The following is a 26825-nucleotide window of genomic DNA, read 5'->3' on the forward strand; positions in this document are numbered from 1 at the left end:
ATTTCTTTAGATGTCTTCAAAAGATGACCCCATGAGGCATCATTAGCAAAGAACTATTGCATATATGCTCACCATAGCGAAGAAAATATTTGTTACAAGAGAATAGGTGTCCTTCCATACTCTTGTGGATGTTTCTGGAACTTTCTGGGACCTTTCTTTCTGCTCAAAGACTTTGATTTTCCTCTAGGCTCTGAAATAGGACAGAATGGTATATTAGTTGAATAACCCTAATGGCCAGTCTAAATTTAAAACTGAAATTTCACTTCTGTTCTGTTTCCTATCCCAAATTATATTCAGCCGTATTGCCCAATAGAGCCTTTCAAAGCTTCTGCAATGAGATTAAAGAACAACTTTAACATATTCCAATAATCATATGTCAACATATAATGATACTCCAAAATTAACTATAATCACCCTCCTATTAAATAATTTCCCAGGGATATAATTAAATTCAAAGATAAAATTTTTTTTAATTAAAATATAAAATCTTTCATTTAAAGCCCAAAATGCCTAAAGTCTGAAAAACTCCTGCCATCCTTATTGTGCAGAATGAAATCCAAAGAAATTAAAGTTCCAAATCCCAGCCTAAAATCCAAAATCGTTCTCCCCAACTTCTCATCCTGTTCGATTTCAGTTAGATGAATTCCCCCTTGTCTGCATTCCCTCAGCAGCTGCAGCCTGTCTTTCTCCGGAGCGGATGCAGTTCCTTCAGGACGTCACAAATCGTGTTTGTTCACTGCTAAGCTGTTCAGGAGCCTCACTTTTTAAGGATTCGAAGCATGAATAGAGCATACAAAATTACACATCACTGCTTCCCACGCTTACACATTTTATAAAACAAAACAATCCTCAACTCTCAGTGCAGTTATCCTAAACAACATTATGTTCCAGAACCCAGTACTCAGTGTTGTCAAAGACCATAACAGAAACTCAAAAGTATAAAAATATATTGGTTTCATCTTTACTAGATTTGCTGGTAAACCCATGATACTTGTCTGGAGTCCACGATCATGACCCTAAAAATCAATTAGGACTGTACACGAATGGTCACAGCAGCATTATGCACAATAACCAAAAAATAGAAGCAATTCAATACCCATCAACGGATAGAAAAATAAGATGCGGTATATCCAAAGAATATTCAGCTCTGGCAAGGAATGAGGATTGCTACATGCTACAAGATAGACGAACCTTGAAAACATCATGCCAAATGAGAGAAGCTAGTCACAAAACGCCGCATATTTTATTCCATTTATATGAAATGTTCAGATAAGTAAATTCATAGAGACAAAAAGTAGATTTGTGGTTGCCAGGAGATGGGAGAAGGGGAGAGCTGGGCTGACTAATAATAGGTGGTTTCAGGGTTTCTGTTTGGGGGCAGTGGAAATCCTCTAGAATTAGATATCATAGTAGTGACAGTTGCACCACATAGTTAACATACTAAAAATCACTGAATTATACGCTTTTACACAGTGAATTTTAGGTTATGTGAATCACTTCGCAACAAAAAAACAAATCAGTGGCCGGGCGCGGTGGCTCACACCTGTAATCCTAGCTCTCTGGGAGGCCGAGGCGGGCGGATTGTTTGAGCTCAGGAGTTCGAAACCAGCTCCAGCAAGAGGGAGACCCCGTCTCTGCTAAAAACAGAAAGAAATTAATCAGGACAACTAAAAATATATAAAAAAAATTACCCGGGCATGGTGGCTCATGTCTGTAGTCCCAGCTACTTGGGAGGCTGAGGCAGGAAGATCGCTTGAGCCCAGGAGTTTGAGGTTGCTGTGAGCTAGGCTAACACCATGGCACTCACTCTAGCCCAGGCAACAAAAGCGAGATTCTGTCTCAAAAAAACAAAACAAAAAAATTGGGAGAATCCTCTCATAAGAGGTAAATCTGTCTCTGTGGGATTTATCGTCACTGTGGGACCAGGGTCGGGCAGGGGCTGGGATTCACTTATCTCCTTTCCCAGTTATTGTCATTTGAGATGCTCCTGTTTTGTTTTGTTTTGTTTTTTCTCTTTCTCTCTCAAGTTTGCAGTGGGAGCATCCCCGGGCATCGGGTCTGAACACAGAAGTTCTTCCCATCGAGCACTTTCCTAGCCTCTTGGTCCGACGTCCCCGGCGACAGCCACCTGCCCGGCCCCAGCGCTGCACCGCGTGGGCTCCGTCCGGCCGCGGCCCCTCCCCGCTCCCCGTGAGCTGGTATTTTCCGTCCGGAGCCACAGTCGCTGCCGCCACTCGCTGTGGAATTGCTTAGACGTGTGAGCCCTGCGTCCCGGGGACGATTCTCCTGCCCGAGTCTCCACGGCTACTCCGGCCGGGGACCCGCCTGCGGCCAGTTCCGGCAACACGGCCGCTTCCGGTGACGGGCGCCCCTCGCGGCCTGGTGGGTCCGAGTCCCTCCCTCGGGTTCAGGACGCCGCAGGCTCTGAACGTCTTTTCTGTCTGCTGCATCCTTCATGCAACGGGCCTCTACTGCTTCGGTTTTCTCTCCTAGTAGTTTCGGGAAGACTGAGCTGGTTAACCTACCTCAGAGGTTTCTTTCTGTCTCCAACCAAGTGGGGCCCTGACGTTGGCGGCGTTCGAGTACTTTCTTTGCACTTTCGCCTGCTCTCTGGCCCCGATGTGTTTCTAACAGATGCTGCTAGATTGCGTTTTATGGAGTTTTCCATGGTGAGATGTAGGAAAACACCAGGGTCAGGGGCTGCCAAAAGGGCCGCCGGTCAAAACAAACTTGGGCAAAAGCAAACCTCCCGGGCAAGAAAAACCCCCCCCGAACCCCCGCCCACAACCCCAAAATTAAAACAAGCCCCCAAACGAATAAAAGCCCTCCCTCCGGGGCCCCCAAGGGAACCCAACCTTTCCGCCCCCTCCCCCAAACCCCGAACAAAAACTTCCTGGGGAAGGTTTCCGAAGGAAAAACAAAAAAAAAAGGGGCCCCCCAAAAAGCAACCAACAAATTTTTGAAGTTTTGCAACGATGTGTCCAGCCTTCCCCCCTCGAATCTGCCCTAACATTCTGTAACCGAGTCATCCGGTTGTCCCAGTATTTGACTGGGAGGTCCCTGCTTGCCCTTACCAGGGAGTCTTTCTGCAGCTTTCCCACACACCCTCTCAGGGGTCACGCCAGACTGCTGAGATCCTGCCTCTCCTGCTCTGTAAATTTTGTCAGGCACCGGTCACTCTTTCTGATGCAGTAACAGTGAAAGAATAACCCCTTTGCTGAAACCCTCTTTGAGAACAGGTGGACCATCTCCCGACCTTACAGGTGTTGTTTCTCCTTCACATGTGTTGATCCTAATCAAGAAAACCTCAACCTTCCTCATGAGGAAATCCTTTGCCTCCTCCAGCTAAATCATCCTGAGTGCCTTTATTCTCTTCTTGTTATTCGAGTGCATGTATTCTTATGTTAAGGTTGAAGCATACTTTTCATCAAACCGCTGCTTCCTCTTTGACTTCCTGAGCAAACCTGATTCCTTGAGACTGGGCACACCAGGCACAGGCTTTCTGAACTGCCTTTTAAGACTTTGGCCTGGCAGTAGCTTCACTGAGGTGTTTTTCTACCTCGACCCAACAAGGTGCCATGTTTAATAATAAAGCCAGATCTTTTTGTTTGTTAATAAAATTATACCACCCTTCTATGGGCAAAGGTACAGTTTAGGTCTTAGAATGGTCTAACACTAAGATCAGAGTTTATCAATATCAACAAATCCATAGCCAACTAGAAAACTAGAGTGGGGACTGGCTCTTAGGAGCCTGTATCTTAGGAGCCTGGTTCTACCACGTATGTCCGTGGATTAGCCCCTCCCGAGATTCCTCCGCTGGCCCCGAATTCAGTCCAAAACAGCACAAAAAGAGAGCATCCAACCTACACCTGTACACACAATTTTAAAGTTCACTTACACGCTAGTTCTTCAGTTCATATGTGGAATTTAGTTGCACTAAATTCCTGGCCTGCAGACTTGTTTGAAAAAGCAGATTGTAAAAGCAGCAAATAATTACCCAGATCCCCTCCCAACCAAAATGTTTTTGTATTTCTAGGTGGGCCCTTACCACAGCTGCACTTGTTACCGAGGCCCTACTTGCCCACCCTCTGCTGAGGCCTCACGAGGACGGTCAATCCCAGGGCTGAAGGTAACCTGCCAGCCTGGCCACCCCAGATCATATCTGTCTTGTTCACACCTGTGCTCCCAACACCGAATGGAACAAGCCACACAACCAATTCTCAATATTTCTTAAATGAATGAAAACATATCCACAAAATAGAATGGTAAAAGACCATGGTAAGTTATGATTTAGAACTACTATTTTATAATAAAAAAAGCTTACAAAATAATATTAAAAGTTCACAAAATAATAGATGGTAAGTCTGTGTTCATAATGAAAAATATAAATGGAAAGATAGCTGCATAGAAAAGAGTAAAAGGAAGTAAAACATTGACAGTTGTTCTTTATGGGGTGTGGGATTTCCAAGTGGCCTTTGTTTTCTTCTTTATCCTTTCCTCGATTTATTTTTCACAACGGCAAGTTTAACTTTTACATACAAAAAAAAAAATCTTAAAGGAAGAAAGAAAGAAGAAGAGGAAGGCAAAGAAGAGTTGTCCATTGTTATTGTCACCTCCCATGACAGTCACCAGCTCTCCAGGACAGCAGCAGCAAAATGGAAGATACTTTGGCTAAAGGTTCACCTTCACGGCATCCAACATCCTGTCAAATGATGAAACAAAAAGCTGAATTTATGGCTTGCAAAGCAAGGGAAAGTTGTCCTTCTCAGGTATAGTATCTCTGAGCAAAGCAGAGAGCTGATCTTATGAAGGGTTTGGAGCACAGAGTTCTACTTTCAGCAGAGTAAGCATTTAGGGATAGGCTGAGCTTTAGCTATGAACCTGTAGCTACTGGAGTTGTGTTGGTTGACTGACTTCCAGAAGCCTGGGGCTGCCACTGATTGGCGGCTCCCAGAATTTTGTTTACTGATGCAAAATTGACATTAATTGGTTGGGACAGGTATAAAACTTGTTCTAGTGGTTACTTTCTGCCATGGCCAAAGACCAAGCAGTCCTTGCCCAGGAGAAGAGGAATACTTTATCCTCCATACTCCCTTTCTGACCTCCTGTAGCCAGAGGGATAGGGATCTTCGACACTGCATCACTATTGCTAATTGCACTTGAAGTGAGGTTTTATTTCCAGAGGCTGTCTTAATTCCTGTTGCTGCTACAACAAAATACCTGAGACTGGGTAATTTATTTCTCACAGTTCTAGAGGCTGTGAAGTCCAAAGTCAAGGTGCTGGCAGGTTCCCTTGCCTGGTGAGGGCTGCATCCTCTGGAGGAAACACTGTGTCCTCATATGGACAAAGGCAGACAGGCGAGAGGGACAGATTCCCACCGTCAAGCCCTTTCATAAACTCACCTAATCTCACTCAAGAGGGAGGAGCCCTCATGGCCTAATCGTCTCTTAAAGGCCTCGCCTCTTAATACCAGCCCATTGGCCATTAAATTTCAGCATCCGAATTTTGGAAAGACTCCTTTAAACCATAGCAGAGGCCTAGTTCTCAGCCTGTGTATCAGTCAGCATGATTTCATCCCATTTTTGCCTTTGTATCATTGTTGAATCATTTGTCAGGACAGTGGCTGTACAGAAGCATTTAAGATTTTGGACAACAGACATCGATTATGAGACAAATCAAAATAACCAAAAGGATTGTAAGAGGGGACTGGGAGGCACTCCAGAACCATGACCCAGTATTTTCCAGCCCTGGCCAATAAAGTCAGTCCCACAACTGCCTCTCTTTGTAGCCAAGTTGCCTTTTCTTTCAGTTTAGACATAAATTTTTCCATCTCGCCTGCGAGATCAACAATCCAAGTACAACAAAGTGTGTTAGCAATGGCATGGACAACTTTCACTTAAAAAATGTTAAAAGCTATTCTGTTATCTGTAACATTGTGGGCTACGGATGCCAGCCTGGTTTTGTGTGCCTCCAAAGCATGGGCTGTGTTATGTCAGTCAATGTGAGGGACGAGTATTTGATGACCACCTCAAGTTACTCAACCACTACGGATGGGACCACTGCACCAGGAGTCTTTTTTTCCTTTTATCTGCTACACTTTCAGGGAGGATTTTGCCCTTGAAAATTCCTTGTAAGGAATTATAGTTCTCTGAGGAAGTTGGGACTCACACACTCGAAATGATCTAACTATTAGCCCCGCAGAACTATTAGCTGTGGTCCTTGGTTAGCATGGAAGAGCCTGGTTTCTATGCAGGAAAAGAATGTAGGAGCTGCACAAGAGAGTGATCTTTTGGGGAGCTCTACGTATATTGTCTCAGTGTCGTGATAAAATCTCTGCTACAATCCAAGAATACTTACATCTCCTTCTTCCCATAGAAGAATATTTACCTTAATTTATGTGTTGGTAAGTTCAATGCAATGTAGCTTTATACCATGCTCAATTTGTTGTGTGCCTGAATATCTTTAACTTTTGATCATTTAGAGGAATAACTCATGGTTTCAAATATTTGACACTCTTTTGGGATTTGATTTGTAGTATTTCTACCAAGAAAACCAGCAACGATGGTTAGCAGTTGGACCAATTTTATCAATTTGAGTCATGGTGTTTACATAAATATATTAATAGTTGTAGCAACTCTTTCTTGAAAATTTATCAATAGATATCTAACATTTCTTAAGGCTTTATGTTGATATTCTTGAATGAAAATCATTAGCAGCAGATTCAGCCACTATTTGGGTTTTCTAGAACATGGTATGGGAAGATACATCCAGTTCTTCACATGGGCTGTGCTAGCTATAGGTTTGGAAGAGATGCATTAGAGAATTACATTGGAGATTGTCTCTAGTAAAGCCTAGCAAGTTATCAGTTAGTGGTAACAGAAAAATAAGCTAATACAGAAGTGTATGATCATAAGCTATTACAGAGGAAAACTATTACCAAAAGAATAAAGAGCAAAGGTATGCCAAGTGTGACAATCAATGGTTAACACATCTAGGAGAATCTTGTTCTGATGGTCTTGGGTGGAAACTGTCTACTTCCAAGGATTTTCCCGTCAGTAGTTGACTTCCAAGGACCATGTGCTTCTGGAGGTTCTCTGAAGAACTAGGTTTAAGATTGATAACGGATGCCACTCTCCAAATCTTGTCATTTAAGCATGGGTAATGATATTGTTTTACTTGGGAAATATGTTTTCAAGGATCAATTCTTTGTGATTTGATTTCTTTACTGGAAGCCAAGAGTATCTGAAAAGAAACTTTCCCCAAAGGTTCAAAGACAGTATTTCTCAAATATCTTTTGCCAAACATCAAGTCACTCTTTCTAAGCCACATAGAGTTGATTAGATAATTGGCTAGGAAATGAAATCTGTAACTGTTGATGAAAGTCTCTTACAATATTTATCTATATCAGCTTGTGAAGGATTAAAATCAAGTATGGATAGAGATATTACCAGTCCCATGGGAATGCCTTTGACCAGGTCATAGAGAAACAATTCACGACTTTCTTAGGAAAGACTAGGCTAAAGGTCGCTGATAGTTTAGGTCATTTTACCTTGAATATTCTATTTGTTCCTTTTACTTTTCCAATGACTTAATGATGATAAGGACAGTGAAGTTCCAAAGTAAGAAGCAAAGCCTGCCATAATTCACAAATAACTGGCCTAGTAAAATGTGTCCCTATCACTGGATAAATTGGAATTCTCCAGGTAGGGGACATAAAATCTGATAGCTTTTTAGCCAGGGTGAGTTCTGTGGCTTTTTGACAGAAGAATGCTTCTGCGTATTTTCCTCATGCCCACAAATGTGTGTACTAACAGATATTCAAAACCCATGAAGGGATAAAACTGTAGGAAATCCATTTGGAGATGTTCAGTTGACCTCTTAGGATGTGGTTCTAGTCCATGCTCCTCATGCCCTATTTTTCCATGTTTATATTGGTTACAGGAATAACATGAGCTGTCCATATCCTCTGCTCTCCTAGAAAAATGTCTTCATCGATATTTGTTTTATATCATAGACACAATTTGTCCCTACCATGATGGGTTGTCTAATGGAGAATCTTGATAAGTCTGGATTTGCAGTTATCTGACATTATCAGTGGCCACTCTGGCTTTGCCAGATTATATCCTCATGGATATTATAATCCAATTGTTTCCAGTGTGGCTGTTCAGAATTGCAGGTATTTTTTGTGCATTTATGATGAACTTCTTTAACATCTTCATGAATTTTTCTTTTCTTAAGAAACCTTTGCATAAGGACTTTGGTCAGAGCAGCCTATATAGCATACTGATCTCTAGAGTATTTTTTCTACATTTTACAGTCTACGTTGTGCTGTAGGCTTCTACCTTTCAGACAGCAATTTCTTTAGATAGCATGAAAGTATCCAATAATTCATATACTTAGTAACCATTTGCATAGGGGCACATGAGGAGGGTAAGAAAGTTTTTTGTTTCCATAGTATTATTATGTCCAAATATACATTGCCTATCAGTGTATATGTTTACCCTTTTAACTTTCAGCAACTTGACATGCCCTAGCGAGGGCCAGATTTTTGGCCACTTGATAACAGATACTCCCATTTAACAACAAAATAATGTGGCAACTCTCTGTATTTCTGGTAAACTCCTGAATGATTTTGAAAAAAGTTTTCTTATTTTCTAAGGTAAGTGGTTAAAGATCACTGCTACTGATTGTTTAAAAATATTGTTCATAATAACTACATTTTGTTTATATGACTATGACTTATGTTCATGTTTTGCCTCACCTAACGATTATTCTTGACTTAGTCTTTCCTTTTGCTATAAAAGACATTACAAGAATAAAGCTTAATAAGAATATGAGAATTAAATGATGGACTGTACAAATGTTAACTTTATGATCATAAAGGTTATATTGTAGTTACATAGAATTTTCTGACTTGTACGAATACCCACTAAAGAAATCAGGAGTGATAGTATAATGTCAGCAATTCATTCTCAAATGGTTTGGGGATAAAAGTTCTTTGTACTAAAACGTGGAACTTTTCTCTAATTTTAAGACTCTTTCCAAAAAATTAATCAAAAATAAATAAATAAATAAAAAACAAACAAACAAAAAGAAAGAAAAGGTGAAAAGCCTTAGGCGAGCCTTATTTTTCCATGAGGAAAGATCTTATATAAATCAGTGCTTAAAATTAAAATTATGGAAGTTCGATGGCACTTTAACAATTGTAATACGTTTAAACATTTACAATGACTACAGTACCAGTACACCAAAATAATGTCTGTATAAAGATCACTATATAGAATGACAAAATTTAAAAAATACAAATAAGCTGTCAATTAATGCCACTAAAGTATTAATGACAACTTGGTTGTTTGGCTATTTAAACAGCTGACATTTGGACAGTTTGAATATATAAAACTACCTAATATTGGTTTTCATTTGAAAGATCCACTTAAAAGTCTTTCAGATCATATAATTTTTCTTTAAAATCTGTACATATTCTCGTGATGCTTTCCAAACTAGATCTTGATTTAGATTTGATTCATCAGTAGATCCTACAGGGGAAGCTATATAGGATTCAGTTTCCAATTCAGCAGCAGCTAAAAGAAAAAAGAAAGAATTATATTCTTTATCTAAGATATTTCATAAATAATGAAGTGGAAGTCAATAAAAAAGAGTTGAGAACTTTATCAGTGTTAGTAAGAATGAAAAATATGTGTGCACAACTACAATGCAAAATTACTATTAAATATAATGTGCCCCATAGTTGTACACTGAGTAAAATATCATTGTGGTTAAGACACCATGACAGGTATAAAACAGGGCACTACTGGAACACACAGAAGGGCCATCTATTCCAGTTTTGTGTCAATATTGTAAGCTTTTTGGTGGAGGCAATATGTAGGTTGATACCTGGAGGAAAAGGAACAAGTGTGGTGCAGGGAGTTAGCTACACTCCCCGCAAAATCGGGTCCCTTTGGCAGGGGTCATCACAAGGGACATGGAAATAATAGAAATAGTAAATAGACAACGTAGACATAAAAGAAGACACAGAGACGAAAGTATAGTTTTAAAAGATGGGGGACTCAGGGGGTCCTCCAGCATTCCCGTGAGCTGTGAGGCCCTAAGCGAAGTCCTGCATCAGTATTTATTGGTATAGAAATCAGTTGCCAGTGGTAACAGATTACATAATAACAGGTAGTTCGTTTAGGTTTAAAGTCTCCCCAAAAGCTTCTAGAGATCCCTAAATTAACTCTATCTACGTGAGCAAATGGTTACAAAATCTTTCTAAGATAAACTTCTAAGTCCTAAGATAAAATTATCACTTAGCAGAAAGGCTAAACAGAAATATAGTGGCTCTGTATTTCTTTATCCAGTTTCTTGTTGATTGAGACAAGTAGTCAGGAGTGAGGCAGTTTAACTGTCCCTTAGGCCAATTGTCTCTAGCTGCAGGTGTCTGTTGGGCGGGCCTTCTCTGATCAGTTCTCAACCTGTGACCACATACCAAGCCTTGTCATACAGAGGCATCAGGCAGGCCTCCAGGTCTGAGAGATGGGCGTCGCCTTAAGAAAAGCTCCTGACTGATGAGATGCCCTCCTGAGGCAAGGCAGCTTTTGATCTGTGAACTAGCTGTTCACATATTCCTTCAAGGCAAAGCCCTGCAAAACTCCTGAAATCTTTTATGTCTCTTTACAAGCCAGCAGTGTGGCAGATGGAGGGAAGAAGCAAGTGCAAACAGCTGGAGGTGAAGAAGAACACTGGGGAATTCTAAGTGGTCTAGTTCAGCCAGACTAGAGCAAAGGGGCAGAGTACAGTCAGTGGCAGGAGACAAGGCTGAGTAACTGGACAAGAACCAAATTGACATGGGTGTTTTTATTCCATGCTAAGGAATCTGGAACTTTTCCTGAGGGAAAAAGTAAACCAAAGACAAAGTAAATGACTGGAGATTTGTCAAGTGACTGCTTATCAACTGCAAGTGCTCCACTAAATATTACTAGATAAGTCTGAGGTCTTCTGGCCTTAAATTACTACCATAAAACTAAGAAGTTGATGATGCCTTTGTTTTCTGAGAATAGTGTCGGTGTACTGGCTCCATAGGGATGGCACAAGTGAAGAAAGTGTAGAGCCAGAAATAAAGAGATGCGTAGGCTTCTTGAGATTTCTTTAAAACTGTGAAACATGATGAATTAATGAGGCATAAGTATACTCTTCATGATGAATGTTTATGTTTTCACATCCTTCATAAGATGTAAGAAAAAATATTTAACGTAGTATCTGTTTACCAAACAATGGAAAAAAGGGATGCCATTTGTTACTCACAGTTTATTGGATAAATCAATTAATCTAAATTTAAATCATATATTTTGGCAACATACCTTCTTCTAGTTCTCTAGTTATGTTTTTTTCCAACTCCTGCTGCATCTGAAATACATCAAATATTATTTATAATGGTTAAGTTAAACAAAAGACATTATCAGGGAATGATATATCACTTACAAAATGTGACCTTCAATACTTTTAGAGACTAGAACTTGAGGATTGCTTAAATAGAAAAATGATCACATAAATAAAATTCTTATTTATTTTGAGTTTAGATAATAGAGAATACATGTTATAATGCTGTTTATATCAATCTGATAAAAAGTACAATTAATATTGATCTATTGAATATACATCATTTCAGAAGGGTGATATTTTCTCTTATTAGTACAAATGTTAAACAATTCAAGTCATGTTTTCCAATGAATGTCATTACTTAGCAAAACTCTGCCCTTTATAAAAGTTTAATCAGGGCCGGGCGCGGTGGCTCACGCCTGTAATCCTAGCTCTCTGGGAGGCCGAGGCGGGCGGATTGTTTGAGCTCAGGAGTTCGAGACCAGCCTGAGCAAGAGCGAGATCCCGTCTCTACTAAAAATAGAAAGAAATTAATTGGACAACTAAAAATATACAGAAAAAATTAGCCGGGCATGGTGGCGCATGCCTGTAGTCCCAGCTACCCAGGAGGCTGAGACAGGAGGATCACTTGAGCCCAGGAGTCTGAGGTTGCTGTGAGCTAGGCTGACGCCACGGCACTCACTCTAGCCCGGGCAAAAAGAGTGAGACTCTGTCTCAAAAAAAAAAAAAGTTTAATCAGTTTTTTTCACTTTAATGGATTTTTTCTTAAAATTAAGATTTCATTCTCCACTTTCATAAAATGAAGATTTTAAAGCATGTACTATTGCTATTAACTTTTCAGCACGGAATCTTAAATATATACATGCAGAAAATGCTACTGTCATAATGTCATGTAAAAATTCTACTGGCAGAAAAGTAAAAATATTATGCTATCTGTATGATTAACATTTCTTTATTCATATAGACACAAATACTTCGAAAAGTTTATTTGAAAAAAAGGATAAATATAGATTAGAAACAGTTTTCAAACTTAGTTTCTTTCATTCATGACTTTCTAGAATTAGAAGCAAGGAAACAATATATAGCCTTTAATTCTAACTTGGTTTCTTTTCAGAAATCAGTACCAATTATTTGAAACATCTAATTATAGTTATCTCCCTCTCACAGGCGTGATCCCGCCTCAAACTGCTGGGCTCAAGTGATCCTCCTGCCTCAGCCTCCCTAGTAGCTGAAACTACAGGCACGCGCGCCACTATGCCCAGCTTTTAAAACTTTTCCCCAGTCAAAAAATTGTCAAATGTTAGACAAATATCTTAAACTGGGTCAAGAAGAGTTGAATTATTTTTTCCTTACCAACTCTACAATTGATACAGGTTGTCACTGCTGGATTCATTCTGAGATCCCCAGAAATGGATTCTTACTATGAGTGAAATTACATGGTTGGACTGGAAGTGCCTGTTATGCCTCCAGGGAAGACAGGGACCGTGTGCGGCTTTACATGGAATTCTGGGTAAGAAGAATATAATTGATTCTATTTGATACTCATTGCTATTTAATCATGCTTGATATCATTGCCATCTTAGTCATAAATCATTCAAATGATGACAAGATAGAGGGACATAAATGAACTTCATTTTAAAAATTTAAATATCTTCTTGATTTAACTATTTAAAAACTGCTGTACAATTGCCCAGCAATAGACAAAGTTTATAAAAATTGAGACAAAAATGGTGCAAGTACAATAGCAATTAAGGATGTACTCTTATGTAAGAAAATGACAAAACTTTTAACTTAAAAAGAAACATTAACTTCTTTAGTGTTACAGGTTTATTTAATTCACAAAAAGTATTTAAGGCTGGGCATGGAAGCTCACACCTGGGATCCTAGCATTTTGGGAGACAGAGGCGGGAGGATAGCTTGAGGCTCGTTCAAGACAAGCATAAGCAACAGTAAGATCTCATTTCTACAAAAAAAAAAAAAAAAAAATAGAAAAGTTAGCCGGGCATGGTGGTGTGCACCTGTGGTCCCAGCTATTCGGGAGGATTGCTTGGGCCCAGGAGTCTGAGGTTGCAGTGAGCTGTGATGACACCACTGCACTCTAGCCTGGGCAACAGAGAAGACCCTGTCACAACAACAAAAAAAAAAGTATTTATTTTGGATTTCTTTAAATAATAAACATTCATATGTGTTTATTACTTAATTTAAAATTTAAAAAGCTGGGGATGGTGCTTTGGTGATCTCCTTAAGTGTTTGGATGCCGATCATTGACTTATGATTAGGGGTGGAAAACTTAGGATGGTGCAGGAAAATTTTAAAAGTGTTATGAACCACAGCCAAACCAAAATCAATTAAAAATTAAGTCAAAGTATCTCTTTAGTTATTAGGCAATAATATTTGATTTCTAATAACTTAAATGCAGCTTTCAAAGAAATTTAAAATGTGTCCATTTTGTTACATTTATTGAATAAAGTTAACAAATGGGTATCTCTTGAAAATGACAGCTGCAGGGACTTACAGAAAACTGTAAAACTTCTGTTTCCTTTCTTTATTAACAGATAACTACAACCTTTACTTAACATGCATAAGTCAATTAAACAACTCAGTATCTCACCAAATTAAAAACAAAAATTATATTAGAAACATGAAACTCAAAGGAAGAAAGGTAACATAACTAACCTTGGTCAAGTAGTTCTCCATGCTGTTATTTGAAGTCCGTGGGCTTGAGGTAGGGATCACTAAGTTTTCTCTTGGAATAAGTTTTCTGTTGAGAACTAAACCATTATTAAGATTTCCAACACAAGGTGACTCTAGGACTGGCCTCGTGGCAAGAGTGGTGAATAAAGATCTGGTCTGCTGTTTCTCCACAAGCAGTTTGGTACTGACCTCTGCTAGCTTCTCATTAGTTCTATGAACATTGCAAAAGACAAATGCTTAGTATTTCTTTTTTCTCTAAATGATTCCTAAATGACTTGCATTTTTAAAAAAGTTTCCATAAGAGTAAACAAAATTTTCCATTAAGTCATTTTTTTTTAAATACTGAAAATGTGTCAGAGCAAACCTACTGTATGCAATTATAATTTAAAAACTGTTCTAAAGAAGTGCCTGTATTTCTAGGGGGATTTCTAACAAATGAAGTAATTCAAACAAAGTGGGAAGAGAAGAGAAATGGCTATCAATGATGTATGAATTAACAGGTAACCCTTACTGCCTTCTGGAATGGCTCTTCTTCTAAGATTCTTAAGGATGCCATTAGAAATACTTAGGATTAACTATATGCAATGATTAATATGTTAATTTGCTTGACTATAATACTATTTCATTACATATAAATATATCAAAACATCATGTTGTACTCCTTAAGTATATGTAATAAAAAATTAAAATTAAAAAAAACTAAAAATACTTTTATTTAATAAACCAGTTCAGGGATTTTTTAAAAAACCATCCCTCAAAGACATTTTCATCACCCTTGTACATTTCACCCATTATCTGGGAAAAATTGGGCATTTGGCACTGAGGATTAATTCAGAGCAATAACTTCTAGGGGAGAATGAGATAGCTGAGATGGTGATAAAAAAAAAGAGCTAAAAACCAGCTCCAAAGGTAATTAGCTCCTAACACTGCTACTCAAGCATGAGAGGTGGGATCTGCCATTTCTATTTTCCACACATCCCCTCAGCCTGTCCAAGGTATTATATTTAACAACTTTGAGAATTGTACTTCCCTTCATCCCTACGTTAATCATTCCCTATTTTACAAGTGTGCCTTTATGTGGAGTGGAAACACTATAAAGGATAGTTTGTCTCAAGGCGCCCTCTAGTGGCAATACCAAAGATCACAATCAAGGAAAGTTATTTACTAAGTGCCAGAACGTGGAAGAGTACCAGTGGTACTTGACTGGGTCTAAGTTGTAATCTTCCAAGAAATAGTTAAACTCATTAATATTTCCATTTAGGGGAATGCTATAACAACATCACTGTTTAAACTATAAAGCTTCAAAAATCCCTAGTTTAAATATTAATAGATCAGGCTAACTACATGAGGCTGTTCAGGGGGGAAAAAGCCATATAAAATGAAAAAAACAGCGAGATGAAAAACTGTCCTAGACTAACATTTTAAAGGTAAGTTCATTTACTAGCATCATTTTCCAAAATTATATTATCTAGTTAGGTTTCACTTCCCACCAGTCTCATGAATCTGTCTCACTAAAAATTAGGCTTTCAAGGCAAATTAATGAGCTTAATTTATTTTCTATGATTCTATGTTTTGACTTACTTGTTTAGTTTGGTTGCCAATGATTTTCTAAATTTTAGTTCTTCTAGATAGAGTTGCTTGTATTTTTCCAACTCCATTTTATTAAAGTCTTCTTGAGAAGTTTTCATTTTGGAGAGTTCAGATTCTAAATCTTTAATTCTGAGTTCCATCTGACTTCTTATTGAAGCAATATGATTCTCTCTTAACTGCTCTAAGTTTTCTTGAGATGCTGCTTGTGTCTTAAACAAATTAAAAGGATACATTTTTAAAGTAACCATAACCTGAATTTGCATTATTTGTTTCCTTTAGTTTTGAGACAGTGATTCAGAGAACAATTTTAAATAGGTGAAAAAAGTGGAAGTTCAAAATATTTATCATTAATATCAAGTAAATTGATAATTTAACTCAGAATTAAATCTGAATTATAAAAAAATTTCAATGATTCTTAATGTTAGTACTCAGGTAACCTGATAATTCAAACACTTAATAGAATCAATTTAAAATTTTATAAACTGAACAATGTAACTTAAGAACATTCAAGGGTACACTATAATTTCTAAATCACAATTTTTTCTTTTCCTAATAGTCTTGTTTTATACCGACTGGTCTTCATAATCAAATGATTCTCTAATGATAATCATTATTCTGAAAGATCAATTTAGTTGTAATAATGATGGAAACTGAAATATTTAAAGGGAGAAACAGATGCCACCTTCTAAAAATCTACAAAACAAATTGCTATAAGTAAACACATACCATGTGCATATCCAAAATATAATTTACAGTGAAATGAATGGAAACACATTACAGATAAATAAACTAACCTGTAAAAATAGATTGACTTCTTTTAATTTTTCTACTATATCCTGTCTTGCTCTTTCTTCAATCTCCCGTTTATACTGTTCTACTTGACCGAGTTCTACCATATTTATTTCTATATGACTTTTGAGGTTTACTACTTCTTGTTCCAACTTCGTTTTATTCTTCTGTAGTTTTTCACATTTCTTCTGTATTGTTTTCATAGATGATAACTCCTGTCGAAGAGTTTGATTCTTTGTATCCAGATGTAGACATTTTGAAGATGCAGTTTCCAGTTCTGCTGTAAGATCATCAATCTGCATGAATAAAATAATACAATTTGATAATGAAGGAAGTAGGCTGAGAACAGTCTAACACAAAACCAATAACAAATTTAGAAATATATTCAGTTGTGATAAAATGTTATCTATACTATAATAGATTCTTCAAATATCGATGGACCCTTAAATTACTGAGAAAATAAGAACAAGGTTAAAGCCACCAGGAGTCACAAAAATATATTCTTAACTTTCATCATCTTTGCCACCAACATTTGCACTTGATCTTAGACTTTTATTTTGCTATGATTATTTCACGTCTTTCCTCCTTAAAATGTCTCTAAGTCACCTCTTAGTAAAACCTCTCTTGCCCCTTACCCGCAGTGTGACTCCCCATCATTTCTAAAGAAGTTTTAGGGACATCCTATTCAGTTATTTAGGCCTGAGTCAATACGTGGCTCCCAGAATAAGACTCTGAAAATAAGACTATAATTAATGAAGACTGTTAATATGGATTCTAAAGCCATAAGCCTTTTCCTGAATTGCAAATGTTTTATGCTAATTTGAATTGCATTCCAAGGAATAATGATTCTCAAGGTTATGGAGCAATCACGTCTCCCAGTATAAATGTTTAGTGACATGATCCATACTTTTTTAAAAAAACTAAAATGCCTTAATTCAATAGCACTATCTTATAGTCCTTTGCTATTTTACACAAAATAAGAGAGCGCACTAAACAACAACAAAAACTTGTTGGAATTTCAATGGTACTGAGTTGGAAAAAACTACTTCCTTTTAGATGCAATGATTATTTGATTTTTTAAAAAGTGAGTGTGGTAGTGGTTTTAAACATGTCTATAAATTGGTATTTCTCCCATGAAATAACTGGTTTCTACTGAATATAATATGATGGAACTGCTGTGTGACTTCCAAAGCTAGGTTAGATAATGTTAGAAAATGATACAGCTTCCACCTGACTCTCTCTCTAGGGAAGCTTGCCCTTAGAATCTGGCCACCACAGTGGGAGGACGCCCAAGCCACATGGTGAATCCTCATGTAGGTGTTCCTGCTGACTGCCCCAGCTAGAGTCCCAGCTAAAAGCCAGCTTCAACTGCAAACATGTGATTCTAGTCCCCAGCTTCAAGTCACCCCAGCTGATGCCAGCAGAGAAAAATGAGCTGGCCCCACTGAGACTTGCCGAAAACTGCAGATTGTAAACAAAATAAATGTTGTTGTGAGATACTGAACTTCATAGAGCAATGGATAACTGGTACAGATACTAACATCAATACAGATACTACGATTAAAAAAAAAAAAATCTAAAACACGTAGGATGCCCTTGTTCCAGGAGGTTGATGAGAGCTGAAAGGAACTAGAGAAGAATAAGAATGAAAATCAAGGGTGGGTGTGGTGGCTCGCACCTATAATGCTAGCACTGTGGGAGGCCAAGGCAGGAGGATTGCTTGAGCTCAGGAGTTCGAGACCAGCTTGAGCACGAGTGAGATCCCAGGGCTACTAAAAATGGAAAAATTAGCTGGGTGTTGTGGCACGCCCCTGTAGTCCCAGCTACTCGGGAGGCTGAGGCGGGAGGATCCCTTGAGCCCAGGAGTTTGAGGTTGCAGCGAGCTATTATGACACCACTGTACTCTTCCCAGGGCAACAGAGCAAGACTCTTGCTTAATAATATAAAAAAAAAAAAGACAGAATGAAAATCAAAAGGGCTTCAAAGAGACTGTTACTAGAAGCCTGATGGCCCTTGAAGATTTCAACAAGAAGAGTCTCAAGGCCAGAAAATGATACTGAAATTTCATGAAAATGAAAATGACATTGGAGGAAAGGGCACTGTTGCTATATAGCAGCTGAAAACAAAGTCAATGTGAAAGGTAAGTTCAAGAAAGACTATTAAATATAAAGGAAGCAGGACTTCCTGGGTTCGGATATCTGTTTCCTGTTTGTAGCTTCCTCGTGTCAAACTGCCAAATGCAGGTGGTCTCCGACATAACAATTTTCCAACTTCACGATGGCACAAAAGCCACAAATGTTGAGTGCACTCCTTGACTTACGATGGTGTTAAGTCTGGACAAGCCCATCATAAATTGAAAATATTGTATGTTGAAACACACTTCCAACATTTTCACCTAGGACGGTTTATCAGGACGTAACCCCACTGTAAGTGGAGGAGAATCTGTATTACTAAAATCAATGGCCTCTGGGAGAAAATCAAATGGCTGCCAGGAAAACATGCTCTAGAGATGAAGCCAAGATCATGACTGTAAACTCCTTTGTTAAGACCTCAGAAAGATTTACCATGGTGCCTCAAATTCCCTTAAGGATTTTAAGGGCATAAGAATCTTCTTTTTAATTTAATTTTTTTTGGTAGAGACAGGGTCTTGCTATGTTGCCCAGGCTGATTATTCTTTGTTGTTAGTATACCCTGTTTATTGCTTATAATTTATATGTAAACCGATGTGCTAGAGTATCTCATACTTTTTAATAGCTACATGAGATTTCACTATTCCATTGTGTAAATGTATCATTTATTTTATTTTTTTTAGAGACGGAGTCTCACCCAGTCACCCAGGCTGGAGAACAGTGGGATGATCATAGCTCACTGTGGCCTCGAACTCCTAGGCTCAAGCAATCCTCTTGCCTCGGCATCCCAAGTAGCTGGGACTACAGCCATGTGCCTCCATGCCCTGCTAATTTTTCTTATTTTTTGTAGAGGCGGTGTCTCACTATGTTTCTCAGGCTGGTCTCAAACTCTTGGCCTCAAGCAAGCCTCCTGTCTCAGCCTCCCAAAGTGCTGGGATTACAGGTGTGAGCCACCGTGTCTGGCCCTGATACAAGAATCTTAAAGGCACTATCCTAGTACAGCTTCACAGGAAGCCCAAAGTGAAGAGCTTATCTCAAAACGATTTCTGAAAGGGGCTTTTCTAATGGTATAAACCCCAGTAAAATTCATAGGAGACTCAAAGTTTTTAAGAGAATTGTAGTAGTAATAACACTGCTTGCTAGCTTGGACTAAAACAGTAAATATGAAAAGAGGCCTTTGGACCTTAGAAGCTCCACAGGGAGGAAGCAGGTTGAGAAAACTACTTAGCTGCAAACACAGGCCATTGCTTATAAACAGACAGAACAAAGAGCCCAGAGGGTATGGCGAAGGGCCGCGGAGAGTCATTCCCACGTTTAGGACTAAGTTGTAATCAAAGAAGTGGCAGCAGGCAGCAGGCTGTATTTCAGAACTGCTAAGGGTTAGTGCCTCCTGTGCACCTCCATTTTCCCTCTGTTCAATGTGAGAATCTTCAGCAGTTCAGGAGAATGTTGGGTGTGTGGGTGGTAGGAAACTTGGCCCTTTAGTTCTTAAGTCTTCATATTAAAAGGAATCATATTCAAGGGCCTATACTCTAGAAACCACAACCCAGGGACGTCATCTCCATCTAGACCTGATAAAGATGGCAAGATCCCACACTTCAAGCCTGAGTCTGATGCCACAATAACTGAGGTATTGGGGTATTGGGTGGGAATGAGTATGTTTTTCAAGTGGGAGGAATATTTAAAAAAGCGTAGCCTAAGTGTATGTTGTGCTGGTTAAAATATATCCGTACATTCTTTATAATTCATCACATAGATAGAAATGTCATCAAGATGGTTGACTGGCGGCACCCATCACTCACCTCCTCCACAGAGAAGGACCAAAACAATGTGTAGATAACTACACCCTGAATAAAGCATCTAAGAGAGATCACTCGAATTCAGCAGGGAAGTGACAGGGACGCTCTGTGGCACAGAAGGAAAGGGAAGCAAAGCAGCTGGCTCAGCCAGGGTCAGCTTAGAGTCAGGACAGATTCTCCATTACGAGGAAAAGGCAGGCAAGAGTTCCCAAGTGGTCACATTCCCACCACAGACACCTGCCATCCTAGCCCACTCTTCATATGTCCTGCGCCTAGTACAGGGAGCTGCCTGGACCCATGTAACTGCATTGGTCCAGGGAGGGAACTGCGTCATGGTGCCATTAGAAGAGCCCAGTCCCCACCCCGGCCGTCTACCTAGAGGGTGCAGCACTGTAACGTCAGCTGGACCCAGTGGTGCGGCTGGATCCCTAGCACTCTATCCCACACAGCACACTACATCCCTGGGAATAGGTCGTCCAGCCCACCAGGGAGGCTGCTCCCAGGACAAAGGAGCCTAAGGACATGATCTCCAGAGCCTGGGAGTCACCTGACCAAGGCCAATGCCACTGACATCAAACCCACCCTCTCCAACAAAGTGGCCACTGCATACCTGTGCACACCTTCAGAGGGCCTGAGGATTGCCCCACCCAACCTGCCACTGTTGGTGCCCATGTGCACCACACAGGGGCCAGAAGACAGGCCCATGCCACCTGCCGCTGCCACCGCCAGTGCCCCCACACACTGTCCAGGGCTCTGAATATCAGCCCACTGCATCCAGGCCCAAGCACCTTCCAGGGTCTGAGAACAGCCCCACCCTATCTGCCACCACTGCCACCAGCATCCATGGTATGGAGGCCTGAGGATCAGCCCACCGTATGTGCTGCTGCTACTACCCGCGTGCACCATCCAAGGGCCTGAGGAGAGTCCCACTGCCTGCAGGCACCTATGTGCGCCATGTGGGGCCTGAAGACAGGCCTGCACCACTGACCACTGCTGAGGGCTCCACATATGCCCACAGAGGGCCTCAAGATAGGCAAGCCCATCCCACCACACTGGGACCCACCTAAGCACACCACACAGGGGCCCAGGGACTGGCTCAGCCAGTACACTACCAACACGCTGCACGTGCTACCCGGGAGCCGAAGGGCTGGCACACTACTGCTACCATTACCACCTGTCCACAAATGCCATCCAGGGGCCACAGGACTAGCCCACTGTTGCTACAACTGGTGTCAACGCACACAATATGGAGGACCAAGGAGCAGCCTGCCCAGGCACCACGCCAACAATGCCAATGCCCACATATACTGCCCAGGGACCCAAAGACCTAAAAGCCAAGCGAGCTGCCACCATCACTAGTACCTGTATGAATCACCCAAGTTCCTGAAGACTGGCCTGTGTGGCTTCCCCATTGCCATCAAAGCCATGGCACAGCCTCCACTAAGAACCACACCCAAAGCCGCTGAGAAACTCACCGACACTGCTGATGTTGATTACACGTGAAAAAATCATATGGAGACTATACTACTGCATCCACACAGAATCAAAGCCAAAGCACCTTACCCAACCAACAATATAGATATTTCTATAGTAAAAAGTCTTTCCCTGTAAAAGCAAATCCCTAAAATTGGAAGAGGTGACTATTATACCAGATGTGCAGATATCAACAAAAGGTCACAAAAAAGAGGAAACAGCAAAGAAACATGACATCTCTAAAGCAACAAATTAATTCTGCAATAACATCTCAAAGGAAATCTATGAAATGCTTGCAAAGGAATTCAAAATAATGATTTTAAGGAAACACAGCAAGATACAAAAGAACACAGGAAAATATTACAAAGAAACAAGGAAAACAATTCATGATCTTAGTAAGAAATTCAATGATCAGATACAAAGCATAAAAACGAACCAAACAGAAATCTTGGAACTGAAAACTCAATGAATGAAATAAAAATGCAATCAAGAACTTCAACAAGACTAGATCAAGCAGAAGAAAGAATTTCAGAACTTGAAGGCAGGTCTCTTGAAATAACCTAGTCAAACAAAAAGAAAAAATAATAAAAAAGAATGAAGAAAGCCTATGTGACCAATGGGATACTATCAAGCAAACAAATAATTGAATTCTGGGAGGTTCCTGAGAGAGATGGGAAAAGGCATAGTAAACCTATTTAATGAAATAATAGCTAAAAAATTTCCAAGTCTTTTAAGAGATATGAACATCCAGATACAAGAAGGTCAAAGATCCCCAAATAGATTCAATCCAAAAAGGTCTTCTCCAAAGCAAAGTATACTTAAACCATCAAAAGTCAAAGACAAAGAGAGCTCTCTAAAAAAAACTTGAGAAAAAAGTAAAGTCACACATAAGGGAATCTCCATCAGTCTAACCACAGATTTCTCAGCAGAAACCTTACAGGCCAAGAGAGAATGGAATGATATATTCATATTCAAAGTGTTGAAAGAAAAAGATTACTAATCAAGAATACTATACCCAGCAAAGCTATCCTTCAAAAATGAAGAAGAAATAAAGTCTTTCCTAGATAAACAAAAATTTATTACCACTAGACTGATCATACAAAAAAGGCTTAAGTGAGTCCTAAATCTGAAAGCAAAAGGATGAGATCTACCATCATGAAAATACACAAAAATACAAAATTCACAGATAGAGCGGATACATAAATGAGAAAGAAAAAGGAATCATACATTTTGACTATAGAAAGCCATGAAATTATAAAGGTAAACAGTAAAAGGAAGGAACACGAGATACAAAAAACAATCAGAAAACAATTTAAAAATGAGAGGAGTAAGTCCTTACCTATCAACAAAAACCTTGAATGTAAATGGGATCAATTCAGTAAGAGGATAAAACAATTGTAAATGTATGTGCGCCCAACAACTGACCACCAAGATATATAAAACAAATATAACAGACACTTACAGAACATTTCTTCAAACTGGTGCAGAACACATATTCTTCCATCAGCACACAGAAGATTCTCCAGAGCAGATCATACATTAGGACACAAAACAAGCCTCAACAAGTTTTTAAAAACAAAAACCATATCAAATATCTTCTCAGACCACAATGGAATAAAACTAGAAATTAGTAACAAGAAGAACTTTGGAAACTGTACAAATACATGGAAATTAGACAACATGCTCCTGAATGACCAATGGGTCAATGAAGAAATTTAGAAGAAAATCAAAAAATTTCTTGAAACAAATGAAAATAGATAAACAACATACCAAAATCTATGAGATACAGAAAAAGCAGTGCTAAGAGGAAAATTTACAGCAGACTTCAAATAATAATAAAAAAAACTAACAAACCTAACCTTCAAATAAACAACCTAATAATGCAATGCACTTAAAGGAACCAAAAAGCAAGAATAAATCAAACTCAAAACTAGCAGAAGGAAACAAATAATGAAGATCAGAGCAGAACTAAAAAAGAGAGAGACTGAAAAAATACAAAAGATCAATTAAATGAAAAGTTGGTTTTTGAAAAGATAAACAAAACTGATAAGCCACTCACTAGACTAAACAAGAAACAAAGAGAGAAGGCCAAATAAATAAAATCAAAAACAAAAAAGGAGATATTACAACTGATACCACAGAAATATAAGGGATCGTTAGAGACTATGATGAACAACTATATACCAAGAAATTGGAAAACCTAGAGGAAATGGATAAATTCCTAGACACATATAACCTCTTAAGATTGAAAAAAAAAAAATAGAAAACATAAACAGACCAATAATAATTAGTGAGAATGAATCAGTAATAAAAAGTTTCCCAACAAGGAAAAGCTCAGGACCAGATGGCTTCACTGCTGAATTCTACCAAACTTTTAAAGAAGAACCAAACACCAGTTCTTCTCAAACCATTTCAAAAAACTGAAGAGGAGGTAATTCTTCCTAATTTGTTGTACAAGGACAGCATTACCCTGATAACAAAATCAGACAAAGACATGTCAAGAAAAGAAAACTAAAGGCCAATATCCCCAATAAACATAGATGCAGAAACCTAAGGATTTATCTCAGGGATCAAGGATGGTTCAATATATGCAAATCAATAAATGTAATACATCACATCAACAGAATGAAGGACAAAAACCATACCATTATCTCAACAGATGCTGAAAAAGCATTTGATATAACTCAACATCCTTCTTGGTAAAAACTCAACAAATTAGGCATAGAAGGAACATTTCTCAACACAATAAAGGCCATATTTGACAAACCCACATCTAACATCAAACTGAAAGAACTCTACAAAAAAAAAAAAAAAACCTACAAAACACTGATAAAAGAAACTGAAGAGTACACAAAAAAATGGAAAGGCATTTCATGCTCACGGATTGCAAAATTAATATTATTAAAATGCTACTCAAAACAATCTACAGATTCAATGCAATCCCTATCAAAAATACCAATGACATTCTTCACAAAAGAAAAAAAAAACATGAAATTCATATGGAACCAAAAAGACCCTGCAGAGCCAAAGTCATCCTGAGCAAAAAGAACAAAGCCGGAGGCATCGCACTACCTAACTTTAAAATATACCACAAAGCTATAGAAATCAAAACAGCATGGTATTAGTATAAAAACACATACCAAACAGAATAGAGAACCCAGAAATGAATCCATGTATTTATGGGCAACTGATTTTCAACAAAGGTACCAAGAACATACACTGGGGAAAGGATACCCTCTCTTCAATAAACAGTGCTGGGAAAACTAGATATGCATGTGCAGAAGAATGAAACTAGATCCCTATCTACCAACATACACAAAAATCAAACTCAAAATGGATTAAAGACTTAAACATAAGACCTAAAACTATAAAACTACTAGAAGAAAACACAGGGGAAATGCTTCAGGACATTGTTCTAGGCAAAGATTTTATAGCTAAGTCTTCAAAGGCACAGGCAAAAAAACAAAAATAGACAAATGGGACTATATTAAACTAAAAACCTCTGCACAGCAAAGGAAACAATCAACAGAGTAAAGAGACAACCTGTAGAATGGGAGAAAATATTTGCAAACTATTCATATGATAAGGGACTAATATCCAGAATATACAAGGAACTCAAACAACTCAACAACAAAAAAATAATCTGATACAAAAGTGAGCAAAGGGTCTGAATATACATTTCTCCAAAGAAGATACACAAACAGCTAATAAGCACATGAAAAGATGCTTAAAGTCATTAATCATTACAAAAACGCAAATCAAAACCACAATGAGGTACCACTTCATACCACTAGGATGGAATCTTTTTTCAACCAAAAAGATGGAGAATAAGTATTGGCAAGGATGTGGAGAAATCAGAACCCTCATACAATGCTGATGGGAATGTAAAATGATGTAGTCGCTTTAGAAAACAGACTGGATGCTCCTCAAAAGGTTAAACATAGAGTTACCATATGACCCAGCTATTCCACTCAAAAGTGTATACCTAAGAGAAATGAAAACACACGCAGACACAAAAACTTGTACATGAAAGTTCATAGCAGCATTATTAACAATAGCCAAAAAGTGGAAAAAACTCAAAGGTCCATCAACTGATGAGTGGATAGATAAAATGTTTGGTATATCCATACAAAGGAATATTGCTTAGCAATAAGAAGAAATTAAGCACTGATACATGCTGTAACACAGATGAACCTTGAAAACATTATGCTAAGTGAAGGAAGCCAGTCACAAAAGACCAGATATGGTGATTCAATCAATCTGAATATCCAGAGTTGGCAAATCTATAGAAACAAAGTAGATTGGTGGTTCCCTAGGGCTGAGTGAGGAAGGGAAAATTGGCGGATGACAATTAAAGAATGTGGAGTTTCTTTTTAGGGTGATGAAACTGTTCTAAAATTGATTGTGGTTATGACTGCACAATCCAGTGACTGTACTAAAAGCCACTGAATTGCATACTTTAAATGTGTGAATTGCATGATATGTTAATTAGGTCTCAATAAAGCTGTTACCAAAAGAATCGATTTGGTACTAGAGATTTTGGATCAGGTGATGGTGTACTGCCATTAGGTCACTGGCCAGGCTTCAAGACATAAGAGAATCAACAGTATACCATTTTATAGAAAAATGATACTGTAAAAAGCTATCCTTTTCATTAGTATCAAGTCCATAAATTAAAAGAAAAATCTTTATTTCATTGCTCAAAGCACTGATTTATATTTTCCAAAATTAAGTGACTTTTTTGGTTCCAAAACTGATTAAAAATTACCTTGTGTTTTAGCTTATTAATCTGGACATCTGTTTCAAATCGACTGGTTTTTAAGTCTCCACAGACACTAAAGTCTCCATTTTCATATTCATTTAACTTCTTTCTTGTCATTTTTAAAAGGTTCTTAAATCTGCAGGAATGTACAGAATGAGTAAGCCAAATTTTTTAAGATTAAATATTTAATAATTGTTTAAACAGATATTATG

The 26825-nt window shown here is 38.5% G+C and overlaps 1 protein-coding gene across 1 annotated transcript in view; it reads right to left on the minus strand.

Moving 5' to 3' along the window:
* Positions 1-9445: 9445 nt before the first annotated feature.
* The window catches only part of ANKRD26 (ankyrin repeat domain 26), a 177127-nt gene continuing 159747 nt past the window's right edge, over positions 9446-26825 (minus strand). The window contains exons 32-37 of the mRNA XM_012654852.1: positions 26620-26749; positions 16456-16746; positions 15653-15870; positions 14054-14282; positions 11359-11404; positions 9446-9582 (exon numbers count right to left, since the gene is read on the minus strand). Coding sequence (XP_012510306.1) covers positions 9446-9582; positions 11359-11404; positions 14054-14282; positions 15653-15870; positions 16456-16746; positions 26620-26749 — 1051 coding nt within the window. The remainder of the gene's footprint in view (positions 9583-11358; positions 11405-14053; positions 14283-15652; positions 15871-16455; positions 16747-26619; positions 26750-26825) is intronic.

Source organism: Propithecus coquereli, unplaced genomic scaffold (assembly GCF_000956105.1).
Source record: "Propithecus coquereli isolate 6110/MARCELLA unplaced genomic scaffold, Pcoq_1.0 Scaffold45, whole genome shotgun sequence".
In the NCBI taxonomy this organism is placed as follows: domain Eukaryota; kingdom Metazoa; phylum Chordata; class Mammalia; order Primates; family Indriidae; genus Propithecus; species Propithecus coquereli.